Source organism: Neomonachus schauinslandi, chromosome 14, assembly GCF_002201575.2.
Source record: "Neomonachus schauinslandi chromosome 14, ASM220157v2, whole genome shotgun sequence".
Lineage (NCBI taxonomy): Eukaryota > Metazoa > Chordata > Mammalia > Carnivora > Phocidae > Neomonachus > Neomonachus schauinslandi.
The window spans coordinates 21,278,486-21,292,521 of record NC_058416.1 but is presented as its reverse complement, the minus strand read 5'-3'; the positions used below and the strand labels follow the sequence as shown (position 1 = coordinate 21,292,521).

The window sequence follows — 14,036 nt, the reverse complement described above, 5'->3', positions numbered from 1 at the left end:
CCTCCTTGGTTAAATTTATTCCTAAGTGTTTTATTCTTTTTGACACAATTGTAAATGGGATTGTTTTTCTTAATTTCTCTTTCTGATAGCTCATTAGTAGCATATATAAATGTAACTGATTTTTGTGTATCGATTTTATATCCTGAAAGTAGTATTTCATTTGTTTTAAGGGAAGTAGGTATGGAGAGAGACTCTCAATCTATTATATACACTCTGGTGGTTTCTCCTATGCCATTTGACTTTTTTTCCTTCTTCAAGCACAGCATTTTAAAATCAATTTTCTGGCTTTCTTCTCTTAGTTAGGAACAGGTGACTCAGCAGCTCATGTGAGATAGGATGTTTTGTAATAGATAAGATGGTAACAGCAATAAAATATATTTATGAGGTAAGCTATATTTTTTCCAACCCAACAGGGACAGCTCTAAGAAATCATAAATCGTCTAGATGTAGCAAGGTTAGAATTAAAAGGCATCAAAAATCTGACAAGAGAGAGTGAGATTTATTTTCCCTTTTCTCACTGCACATCATGTCTACAGAATAGAGCTGTGTGCAGAAACTCAAGAAAAAATAGTTCCCCAAACCATATTGAACAGCATTAAATGAGAAAGATATGGGAAGTCCAAAAACCAAAATTTCCAAATCCCAGGACAACTAGGAAGGTGATTCCAGTCAAAGAATTCAGAACCCACAAGTCCCTTCTTCAGCTTCTGAAACGAACTCTCCCCAGCAGAAAAGAAAGGATTATAGTTTTTGCTTAGTTTTTCTCTCATCACAACACTGTCTACTGTTTTCTTTTTATTTCATCTATATTCTCTGACTTTAAAAGTGTAAGAAGGATGTGTAGCATGACCTTTATCTCTTCACTACACAAGACCAAGTCAAGCCAAAGTTCAGTACACTCTATTAAGGAAATTAACTATTTTATTTTATTATTTTTTAAAGATTTTATTTATTTATTTGACAGAGAGAGACATAGCGAGAGAGGGAACACAAGCAGAGGGACTGGTAGAGGGAGAAGCAGGCTTCCTACAGAGCAGGACGCCCCATGTGGGGCTCGATCCCAGGACCCTGGGATCATGACCCAAGCCGAAGGCAGATGCCTAATGACTGAGCCACCCAGGCGCCCCTTAACTATTTTATTTTACTCATGGTGTATTCCTGTCATTTCTTTTTCTCCTGTAAAGATATAGTCTCCTTCTGAGAACTCAGCATCCCATTTACTCTTTTCTTTTTCTCTTGATTTGGTGCAATGTGCAAAACTGTCTCATTGAATCATAGGCATAGTCATTCCAGAAGTTAAATTTCAATGAAAAAGAAAATAATAAATGAGCTAGCATAATTTTTTTTTCCTTTCCCCCTTGGCCAAAATCAGTTACATGGAGAAGCTCAGTACCAATGGGATAGGGAAGTATATACGCCACCCAACATGAACTAAGGAATTCACAGGGGAAGGGTGAGTTGTGAACAAATAATACAGTTTATCACAGATTACCATTCACCATCAGGACTTTGTGTGAGTCACCGTGTCTCATCTCAGACTCTATGCAGATTCTTCTACCGTGGATATATTTGTTTCTTAGGCTGCCATAATAACGTACCATAAACTAGGTAGTTTAAAATGACAGAAATTTATTCTCTCATAGTTCTGGAGGCTAGAACTCCAAAATCAAGGTGTTGTCAGGGTTGTGTTCTCCCCAGAGTCTCTAGGGGTGGATCCATCTTTGCCTCTTCCAGCTTCTGGTAGTCCCAGGCTTCCCTTGGCTTTGTCAGCTAACTCCAGTATCTGCCTCCTTCAGATGGCCATCCTCCCTCTGCCTGAAGAGGTCTTAGAGACCCAGAACTCTAAGGACATATTTGGAGGCCACAAACTTTTATGAAGAGAATTGCGTCTCCCAGAAAGATATGTTGAGGTTCTAACCTCCAATACCTGTGAATGCGACCTTATTTAGAAATAGGATCTTTTCATATGTTACCAAGTTAAGGTGAGTTCATGCTGAGTTAAGGTGTGTCCTAATCCAATATGCCTTGTGTCCTTAAAGAGAAGAGACTCAGACACAAAGGAGAAGTTGACTGTTTGACAACAGAGGCAGAGATTGGAGTGATGCATGCACAAGCCAAAGAAAAATAAATGAACTAGGTTAAAATGTGTTTTTATTTGTGGTTAAACACTACAGATTTGTTTATAGCTGTGGTTAGAGTCTCACGTGCCACTCTGGTGCAGGACTTTGATAGTAGAGCAGGCTGCGTATATGTGGGGACAGAGAGGATACTGGAAAGCTCTGTACCTTTCACTCAGTTTCACAGTGAAGCTAAAAATGAATGAATGAATGAATGAGTAAATAAATAAATGAATAAAAGAAAAATTTAGTCTCTTTAGGAATTTTTAAAATTTTGTTAACTGGGCGCCTGGGTGGCTCAGTTGGTTAAGCGACTGCCTTCGGCTCAGGTCATGATCCTGGAGTCCCGGGATCGAGTCCCGCATCGGACTTCCTGCTCGGCAGGGAGTCTGCTTCTCCCTCCGACCCTCCCCCCTCTCATGCTCTCTCTCTCTCAGTCTCTCTCTCAAATAAATAAATAAAAATCTTTAAAAAAATAAAATTTTGTTAACTTATTTAAAAGTAAGGATTATTAAATAAGGGTAGTTATACAACTATAATATATAACATAAACATAAAATATATAATACAACTATTATATAAAGTTATATAAGTAAAGGATTCCTAAAGAGTGCTTAACTTAATTTTTGAACTTGATCTAAAAATCAAAAAGCATGGACATATGACTCCTGGCCAAAATTTCACAGATTTTTTAAAATATATATTCAGTCATACATCAGGTAATTTTTGAGCAAAAGGAATGTGCAGTGCAAAAGAAATAGGCACAAATATATGTTTCCACGTGATGGCTTAGAAAAGGAAAAGAAATAAGCACCTCTTTTCTAGGAAACCAAATATTCTCTAAATCACTATCAGAACCAGTTAACTTCCAGCCATTCAATATTGGTTTCTAAATGCCTTGGAGACCACTAAACATCCCTGTTCTTTCTCAAGCAGAAAACATTTCATGACTCTGGCTGGAGATGTCTTATTAGTCACCTTGAGAAACAACCAAAGTCACACATAGGAAAAGAAAAATTTGTGCCAAGTGTGGAGACTCTCCTTCCTCCGAAGTTATCTGAAAGACCTTTGAGTTGCACAAGAAATGGATCACTAAAACTCTGTTCCCAAAGAGCTGCTCCTTTCTGAAAGTCACAAATAAAGCTGAATTTCTCTCCTACCGTGAGAAAAAGAAAGTTGTAGGATATTGTACATTTGCATTACACACATTTGGTGATCCACTAATAAAGATTTATATAGTTCTGATGGACAATTACCTCCTCTTCCTACTAATAAACTGTAGTTCTGGTCTTAGCCTCAATAGGCAAACTCCCTGGGGAACAAGAAACAGTGCCATATTTTGAAAACTTCAACCAATAGATAGCCTTGAGGCCCGATTTCTACAAGTCACTATAAGCATTTTCTCATCCTCGAAACAGGTAGATAGCAGAGGTTAGATGATTTTTACCATTCCTTTCAGTTTGGGTGTTGTCTTAGTGAGAAGGCCGGTCAACCTCACCCATGTTATTTTTCTGACCTAACTCTCCCCCAAATTGGAAATCAAATAATGGATGGGACTTGACCTAGATAGAATCATGGGCACAGTGGAGTTAATGAATTTCTCTCTAGGGTCTATGCAAAAATCCACACTGTCAGGAACTGGGGTTACTCAGGAGTATTGCACAGTTGTTTGTTCTGAGATTAATGAGTGAACTGGGTTCCTTAATTGTTCCTGTCTCAAAGTCTTTGCGTAGAGTTGCCGGCATGCTATATTTCTTTCAAATACTACAATTTGAGATAGAAGAAAAATCCTCATTTCCATTTTTGCAATATTTTTGCCAGTTATTCTGTAGCAATTATTTATGTGTTAACATTAATTATCATAAAGTGCCTTGAAATTTGACTCTGCTGTGTAATCGTACGCTATTTGTACAATGGCTTCCCACTATTTCATCATTTGAAAACGAGTGCCTTGCCAACACTTATTTGATTCTCCCTTTCCTTTCGGAATTGCAGGAAGGCTGTGCTTGGTGGGCAAAGGGAGGTTTTCTTTGCTTTCCAAGCTCTGAAATACCATGTCACTGAGCCAGTTTGTTTCACACAGGTGTCCTGATGCTGACGACTAAACTGGCCAAAGGGCTCTTCTGATGTGAGGGCTTTGCTCCTGGGGAGCCCTGGCTATTGTATTTAAGAGCTTTGACTGCCTCAAATATCAGCCAGTTCTGAAAAGCATTTCTTTTGCTCCCCATAAAATATAAGAATTATGAAGTGACTATGGAAAATCGGTACCTTGTCCATTGTATTAGATATTAATTAAGCAAACTTGTCATTTTTGAACAAAATAGAACTAGTCCCTTATGGATTAGTGATGTATTTGGTCTCTCATTCCCACCTAGCACATTAGATTAGGCACTTTCCTTTACACTATGTGTGGTACTAAGGATTGATTTTGCCAAAGAGCTTGTCCATATGTGTGGAGCTACCATTATTTCCCTCAAATGTGTTCCCAGTGGGAATCATGGTGACCAGTTGAAGACCTGGGGATGAAGGACTAGTCATGTGAGCAATGCCATTAAAGAGAATAGGAATGGGAGTGACCCCCAAACATTCCATGATGTCATCAAAATTCCTGTGAAACCTGAGGTTTTTGAGAAACTAAATTTTGGAAAACTAAAAAAGTGCATGTCAACTTTATTAAGCCTAATGTCACAATAATATTTTAACATAGATCTTTTTCATTTCAAAAATGTAGAAGAAATAGAAAAGGAAAATATGAAGGAATAAAGAAGCACATCACACAATATATTATTTCTTTAGTGGCTAAAGCAGTTTTTAAAATATGATATGGATTTATTACAGTCCATCTTCAATAGAATTACTGAGGGCAGATTTCTGTAGAAAATTGTGAAATTTCTTTCCCTGGAAAGATATTTCTAATATGGTGGTATGGACCTGTAATAAAAACTGGCCCATTGGTAATGAAGAGAGACCCAGACATAGGTTCCTACAGCCTCTTCTCTCCGATCTAGAGCTAAGACATACTGTGTTGTTATTTGGATTTTGACCATTGGTCATTTTCTCCTTTAGATTAAATATGAGTCCAGAGTAAACTGGCGTAATTTTCTTTGCCTCTAAAACTATACTGTCAACCATCTAATTATGCAGTCTTTAAAGTTTTTATTTATTTATATATTTGTTTGTAATCTCTACACGCAACGTGGGACTCAGACTCAATGACCCTGAGATCAAGAGTCACATGCTCTTCCGACTGCGCCAGCCAGATGCCCCTAAAAATATAAAGGAAAGAGAAACAGGTGTTCTTGTATTCAATCAAGACTGCATAATTTGAATACAAGAACACCTGTTTCTCTCTCCTTTATATTCTTCTTCTTTTATTTTTTTAAGATTTTACTTTTGAGTAATCTCTATGCCAAAGTGGAGCTTGAACTCACAACCCTGAGATCCAGAGTCACATGCTCTACTGACTGAGCCAGCCAGGCACCACTCTCTCAAGCAATTTAGCTCCTTATAAACACCTACCTGAAGCCTCTATCCCTTCTGCCCTTATCTGTACAATGGCTTCCCACTATTTCACCAAGGATTTGCCTTAACGTTTTCCTTGCAGCCCCACCTTTTAACCTTGATATTTTGCATGCATGTGCCCCTCCCCTCCGTGATAGGACTTCCTAGCTTAGAGACAAGGCACTTCTGAAAACTCCTCTTGCCAGAGTTCTATCCAGTTTGCTGTCTTGATTACATTTGCTTTGTTTGAAGAAATCTTTTATCAAGTCTTTGCTTTTTTACTAGCTCTGGTGGCTGGGTGGCTATATCCTGTCCTTGGCCAACGCTATGTTTCCCCTGCCTCTATCTTTGAGTGGGGTAAGCCAGAGTCTTCTCAATGACCCAGAGGATCTCTAACCCTTTCTGAATATAGAAAAATGAGACTTAATACCAAATACCCTCCGAAGGCACATTTCACTTCTGCATATCTTTAATATAATGTCTTGATCTTTGGTATCTTTAATTTTTACTCCCTTCAGCATTATCACATTTTCTTTCTAGCTCCTCTGCCCTTTGCTGACCTCACTGAGCCTCCCAGAGAGTTGTCTCAAAATTATCTCACAAACTAATTATCTCAAAATATTTCCTGGTTAAAAATTTTCTTTCAAAAGTGAGATATAGTATCTTCTTTCGCTGCATTTTTTCCACTTACCCAATAGAACTTTCTTTCAAAAATAAATCCTCAGAAATATCTTATTTCATCAACACTTATACTGCCAATGCAGCTCTTTGCATTTACAGTTTCACCTGGACCTGTTGATTTTGAATACGAATGATAAAGTCAAGTCACAGTGTCCTTATCATAAGAAGCTGCCTTGCCAATATTTTAGTCCCACTCAACTGTGTTCTCTGGAGAAGAGGTATGTTTCTGTATACGGAGCTGTCCAAATGCCCAAAGGCGATCACAAACGACTACAGGAAACCTCTTCAACTATAGTAATCTGACTGAAAATTACAAGGTTTGCTACCAAAGAGGAAAAATTACAATTCTGCATTCAGGCAACTTGTTCTAGCAAAGTCATCTCTCATATAACTTTTGAGCTGGATGTGCTTCTTTTTTGTTATGGAAGACAATGATAGTGGCTATTACCAATATCATTTTATTAGCAATGCCTTGAACACCTGTTAACTCTGATTTGTTTGACAGTTGACATGGCACGTTTAAATCACAGGAAAAAATTGGCATATTGGCTAGTAGATAATAATGCAGCTGTAGCTGACTTTGGGATATTGAATTTCACTGGCATTGCTACTTATGAAAGGAGAAATAACTCTTTTTTCTTGCTTCATCACTTATGATTACAGGGCCCTGCCAGTTCAGGCAATAGAGTCAATGCTGCTGTGTATACTTTACTGTTCTTCCTGCGAGACAGATCCCTGTCTTGCTGGATCTATTTCCACTGTTATTTAAAGGGGACATGCTATTATATCCCAGAAACATATGAACGAAGAGAAAGGAGAATGTTCATAACTTGAAGAAGAGATTGGCCAGATCCTGACTTATTTCTCTAAATGGATCCAGCGGCCCTGCAGCTGACTTAGGGAAAGCAAGCCTTGTCCTGGAATAATGAATGGCTTTTCTTGTCTCCATTGCAGCGGTGAGTGAAGGACCAGCCACCCAACAGCCACCGATGTTGCCCCCAGCACAGCCTGAGCATCCCAGCAATGAGGAGGCACCAAGCAGAACCATCCCCACAGCCTGTGTTCGACCAACACACCCACTCCGCAGCTTTGCTAATCCTTTGCTACCTCCACCAATGAGTGCAATAGAACCGAAAGTCCCTTACACGCCACTCTTGTCTCAGCCAGGTAAATGCCCGTTTGTTCACGTTTAAAATAGTTATCCTCCATGCCTCTCCTTGAGTGCATGAGGGTTCCTGCGAAGGCAGGTTGCAATATGTCTGTCACCACTGTAGGCCTACCCAGTGTGCTCCTGTCTGGTACTGATGGTGATAGTGCAGCTCATAAGGATCTGTCTTGGCAAGGACTGGCTGGCTATAGGTGCCTTTTATTCCTTTGTAAATTCGTTCATCAATACTGAACACTGCTGGAAACATTCCTGGTTCTTTAGTCTGCCACATGGATCCTAGAATTTAAGGCTAGACACCAAGACTAGAGGTAAAGATACAAAAGTCTGAAAAAACCACTTTTTAGAGATATGCGTGTAATTCCATAATTCTGCTTTGTGCCTTTCAATAGTCATCTTCCAGAGGTTCTTATTTCCAAGTTCCAAGGCCAGAAAGGGAGAGTCCAACTTCTTAATTTTAGAAATGACAAAACAAACACTTAGACAAGGAGTAACATTTCTATGGTAACTGTGATAGTGTGATTTATGAGAAATACGTATTTGGTCATTCAGATGATCAAAATATAGTTTCATTTATATTAGGTCTTCCTCCACAGTTTCTGGGTACTCTGGAGCTCACAGCTGCCAAGCCCTTAGAATTTCCTTAGTGATAAGGGGATAAAGGTATCTTTAGTTATGTTAATGAATGTGACCTTTGGTGGTTTTTGTTTGTTTGTTTGCTTATGAACATGACTTTTGGACAACCCCCTCAAGGGTGGGGCTGGTTGCCAGGAAGACCAACTACATGATTAGAGAGTTGGAACTTTCAGTCCCACCCCCAACCTTCTGGGAGAGGAGAGGGGCTGGAGCTGGAATCTACTGATGACCAATGACTTAGTCAAGCATGACTGTGCAATGAAGCCTCTATAAAAATCTAAGAGGACAGGGTTTGGAGAGCAAACAGGTTGGTTTACATGTGGAGATTTGGGGAGAATGATGTGACTAGAGAGGGGATGGAAACTCCATGCCCTTTCTCCAGACCTCACTCTATGTATCCCTTCATCTGGCTGCTGATTCGTATCCTTTATCATAGCCTTTAATAAACTGACAGACATGTTTCCCTGAGTTCTGTGAGCCACTCTAGCAATGGAATCAAATCTAGAGAGGAGGTCGTTGGAACCACCAGTCTGTAGCCAGTAGGTCAAAAACACAGGTAGCAGCCTGGAGCTTGTGACTAGCATCTGAAGTCGGGGGTAGGAGACAGTTTTGTATGGCTGAATCCTTAACCTGTGGAATCTGATACTATTTCTAGGTAGATCATATCAGAATTGAGTTGAATTCTGCTGGTGTCTGAGAATTGGTTGGTGTTGGTGGGACAACCACCCCCCCCCCCAACCCTGGAGTTAGGAACACTAACCTTGAAGAACGCCTTTCTAAGAAGATCAGTTGGCAGAGATGAGAACCAGAGTCCCCTATTCCCAATGCAGTGTTCATTTTATTGCCTCTGTTGGTATCCAGTGATGCTAATCTGGAGTTCCTCTTCATTTCTGTTAGGGATTAGGGGGGAGGAGGGAGGGCAGAGAAGGAGAGAAGAAGAAGAAGGAAAAGAAGAAGGAGGAAGAGCAACAGATCGGATAAAAAGCCAAAAGATAGATATGTAGATACATAAAGAACTATGTAGTGCTTAAAATTATTTGAACGATTTGAATAATTCTTAACAGCCTCAATATATCAAACATAAGATAGCAAAGTTCAGTGGTCCCAAGTAAATAGAGCACCGGTGATAGACACAGCTGGATTGGCCAGTCTGTCATTTGGCAAATATGTGTAAGTTTCTGTTACTCAGATCCATACCCACAGCTGCTATAGTCACTGCATTAGTTCATAAGCCTCATGATGACTGCAAACACTAAAAAAGATGCAATTGCAATTATGAATATTATCTTAATATTAAGAATGTTTCTTGTTGCTGGTACCATATTAAGTGATTTGTGTTCATGCCCTCTGGTGTTCTGCCTTTCCTGTGGTGTGTGGTACAGATGCTCAGCTACCAGCTAGCCCTGGGAGGTGGAGTGGAGCTCAGGGAGGATGTGGGATTCCAGCCCTTGGGATGTATGAAGGAGGTTTCTCTGACACATAGGTTCAATGGATGCCATGACTTTGTTTCACAGGAAATAGCTCTTCTAACCCAAAAGAAACCCACACTAGGATTTAAAGCACATCTATATCGCCCAAACCCCTCTCCCCATCCTCCACATCTATACACTCCACACACATTATGGGCAGAATCTGCTACTTTATAGTGCCCTGAAACTATGAAGTCTTTGCTAATTGAGACAAGGACAGTTGGAAGCAAGAGAATTCAGTTAACGAAATTCCCATGTCAAGAACTCACTCCCTGGTGATTTCTGGTTGCACTGTTTCCCACTGCAGTACCAACCAAAAGAATAGACCTTGGAACTGACTGGTATTCAGCCCTTTATTGAACATGTATTATATGCCTGGCATGCATATGCAGACTTGTAACATCACATTTGACCCTCAGAGCAACTTTGGGAGGTAGCTGCTTTCTTAACCCCGGTTCATGGCTACGGAAACTGTGACACAGTTAATTGAAGTAACATTTATGTCTGCACAACTACTGACCAATGCATCTTCTCCCGCTCTTTTTGCCTATAAGAAAGCACAGGTTCTGAAATTTTAGGAACTCATTTGCACCTGGTAGTTTGTTTCTAACTTATTTAATGACAAAAACAAAGATAGATTTTTTAAAAAACTTACTACATCAAATCATCCCAAAACTGATAAAAAGAAAAATGAGAAACATCTGAAATAATTTGAATTGAGGAATACCATTTCCTCATAAGCCTTCCTCACTCACATTTTAATGAGGCAAGAGGTTTAACTGTTTTATGAGGTAGAACACCAATTTTATAATATCAAAAAACTAATGCACCAAAGTACTTTATACTGTTAACTACTGTCTCTAGTTGGAAGTAAAGATTAACTATGTTATCACGGTGAAAAAAAAAAGAAGATGAAAATAAAATCCTGAAGTCATTTTCATTTAAATGAAATTTTGCCATAGCAGAAATACTTGCTTTGGAAAACAACATTTGAAAATCAACCCATGCTCCAGAGGACTGTGGTAACAAAGAACCCTAATTTTAGAAAGAACATCTGACAATAGACAGAACAAAGCACTGGCATTGTTATTTACTACTTACTGTTTTCTTCCGGTTACAAATAATAGGAAAGCAACCTTAAACAAAGTCTGGCACAATGTAGCATAAATAAGTGTATTATGTCTTTAAAAGATGGGAAATGGAGTCCTTTCTGCTGTCTCTACACACGTTCTCTCAAAAAATAAGCATATCTGAAGAATCATTCTCTGATCTAATGCCATGCAGGCAAGACCTCATTTTCTTTTATTTCCATTGTACGCTTAAGAGCCTTCTTTTTATTAACTGTCTATCTCATTTTAACTATCATTCTTGTTTTTATTTAAACTATTTCTTAAAAACGATCTCTTATTTTATATTTTCCAATATCTTTGGGGTTTTGGTTGATTATATATTTTTCATGGTTCTCCTTTAAATGCCATCCTCCCCCACTCACCTTGAGGCATATCCTGCCATCACTTTGGAATTATTAAATGCCTTTCCTTTTCATGTTTCTCCTTCATTGTCTCCCTGTGATTCCTGTTCATTTCATAATGTCTTACCTCATGATTTTCAAATAAGTTCTCCCTGCATTGCTTTTGACACATGGTAAATAGTATGCTTTTAAGAAAGGGCTGATGTTTACTTATTCTAATAGAAAAAGAAAATTAGCAGACTGACAAATGTATTAGCTGTGACATTAACTACATGCTTCTTAGCCTAAAAGATGAAATACTTAGAGCTTTCAACAAATTTTAATTCTAAGAAAATCATTACTTTAGTCAAACTGATTGATGAAGTAAAGTCATTCTCTTGTTGGCTTAAAAAAATACCTCAAATCATTTTACTTCAGATTTCACAATAAAGGACTGAGTAATTTCTAATGAATTTATCTTTACTTACTTCAAGTAATTACTTTAGAATATGGTAATGTGAGGCATTGCTATAATTTTTAAAGATCACACCAAATGCGAAGCTCCTTCTGCTTTGAAACCACTTAAATTAGGATCAATGAAGAAGCTCTTTCCCTACTCATATAATTGTGTGCGGTTTTTTTAAAGGCAGCATCATTGATCTGTGCCTCAGTTGGACTTCCAGTAAGGCATGCGGAGCTGTGTTTGCAGGATGTGAGGTATAGGGCAGTACATACTACGCAGTAACTGTCTCCACGGAGTTGGGGAGATTTTTGCGGTATTTTTATAGTGAGTGGTAATTAGAAAGTCAGCCGGTTGTCATAACGACTGAAATTCTGCCTACCTGAAAACACAGATTCTTTCCTTCATTTTTTTTTTTTATTTCCACCTGCCCAGTTAAAATTTAGCTTACTAGACAAGAGTACTTTATGGTGTTTCTTACAATTTCATCATCCCCTTATGATAAGGTAGTTCTGTTTCTTAATGCTTCACAGTGAATAACTGTGCAGTCTTTACACATTTCAGGGAGGCTACAATCACTGCACTTTGCAAATCACAGATGTGGACATAGAAGTGATTTGGCTTCATCCCCTTTCAGGTTAAATAGAAGATGTTTGATGGAGTGTTGTGCTTATGGCCTTATAGATCTGACATAAATTCTACAAAGGGCCAAGAGAGGGTTTTTGTTTTTTTGTTTTTTTCCTTCACTAGTAAAAATTCCTTTTAGCTGTGAAATGATCAGCTGCACTTTAAATGAACCTGGATTAGGGGACCATTTGTCTTCTGAGGCTGTAAATCTAAAGAGAAAGAAAGTGTGACCTCTTAAATAGTGACTTTTATACTAAATAGTGACTGTTTTACATCAGCCCTCTGGAGTTCTTGCATCTTTGTCAAAGGGGCCCATGTGCTTTATTGACCTCCATTTACACATTGCATTTCCACACATTTTCATTTATAAAAGCAAAAACCTAGAACATTCTGATCTTTCCAATCTTCAAGGGATCAATATGTCAGTGGACATGACAAGACCAAAACTCATTTCATTGTACTACGAAATTGAGTTTGATTTTCCCTCTGCAAATTGTGGCATGTGCTTCAATTTGTCTGAGGACTGAGGACAAGGAGTGGGTGGAGGTGGCTGGACAGTGGACAGGAAAGGCATTTGATTTATATTTTATGGCTGGTTGGGAAATCATGTGTTCCTGCTATAACCTGATCTTTTTGACAGGCCTCATTTCAGTAAATATGCTATCACACAAAACTGCCAATAAATTACTATAACACATTAACAGTTGCATTTCCTGAGCCACTTGTAGGCCACCGTTGGGGATGTTCATCAAGGATACCACAGGAGTGTTCCATTCTGCTGAAATCAGTCACAGGGAGGTCACGGGAGATCAGACATCCTTACACAGGTAAAACAAGAAGGTCACTTTTCAGGCCAGTCAGGTCACATAAGTCATTGGCACAGCCAAGTAGGAGAGATATGTTGATTTGACGTTATTGGGGTCCATACCACTAATCAATTCTGATGGGGAAAACAACACTATCTCCTGTTACATTTCATCTCATATGTAAGATCATCTGTGTTTTAGTTTGTTTGTTTCTGTAGGTAGTTCCTTGAAGTTGTCCTGTCCTCATTCCTAACAGATTTTTTTTGATAGATGAAATCTAATTTCATTTGGTCTAGTCATCCTTAATTATCCCTTAGGAAAAGTAAGTCAAAATTGCCTTATATATCACCAATGTTTATGACTCTGGAGCCTACTTGGTGTTTTAATAAAGTACTATTTCCTCTAGGATGGAGTTGCAGTATTTAAAACAGGAAAGAGCTCTTCTAATTTCCTCAAAGGGGGAGAAATGATTGCTAGAGGAAACATTATGAGTAAGTCACATGACTGGTGTCTCATTTATAAATGACAAAACCAAAGCCTAAAAGACTAAGCAGCTTGCCCAAGGTCAACAATTGCACTAATGGCCAAGTTAAAAGAATTCAGAGAAATAGAACATTGAAGAGAAACAAAGGATTTTATTTAACTTTTTTGTGATGTGAATAGTTATACTTAGATCAACCTCCCCCCTGCCCCGCCCCATAAGAGGGCTTCTAGGATGATACTAGTTATTAAATAGGCTCCAGAAAGAATTGTTTCATAGAAGGTAGTTTGAGTTATTTAGCTTATCATTTGAATAGATGTTTTATTCCTTCATGTAGGCTAGACGGAGGAAAGAAGTTCTAGCAAGAGTAGTGACTAGCCAGGGATTCAGGATAGCTCCTATCTGCTTAAACTCACTTGTCCAACCTGCCAATGTCCCTCTGCAGGACAGTAGGGAGCCAGGGAGCTGATATCTGTTGCTTTTCAGTACCACACACACCACAGGTCGCCAGGGCTTTGGAGTCCAGTAATAAAAATAAAGAAGAATAGAAGGAAATGTAAAATGAAGATTAAAGTTAAGGCACATGAGACTATTACTCAGATTGTGGGTTAGAGAATGTCAGGGTCAATGAGCATGAAAAACA

At 38.7% G+C, this 14,036-nt stretch overlaps 1 protein-coding gene across 1 annotated transcript in view; it reads left to right on the top strand.

Annotated features, from left to right (window-relative positions):
• Positions 1–14,036, top strand: part of DCC (DCC netrin 1 receptor) — a 773,306-nt gene that overhangs the window by 738,082 nt on the left and 21,188 nt on the right. The window contains exon 27 of the mRNA XM_044921252.1: positions 7,254–7,466. Coding sequence (XP_044777187.1) covers positions 7,254–7,466 — 213 coding nt within the window. The remainder of the gene's footprint in view (positions 1–7,253; positions 7,467–14,036) is intronic.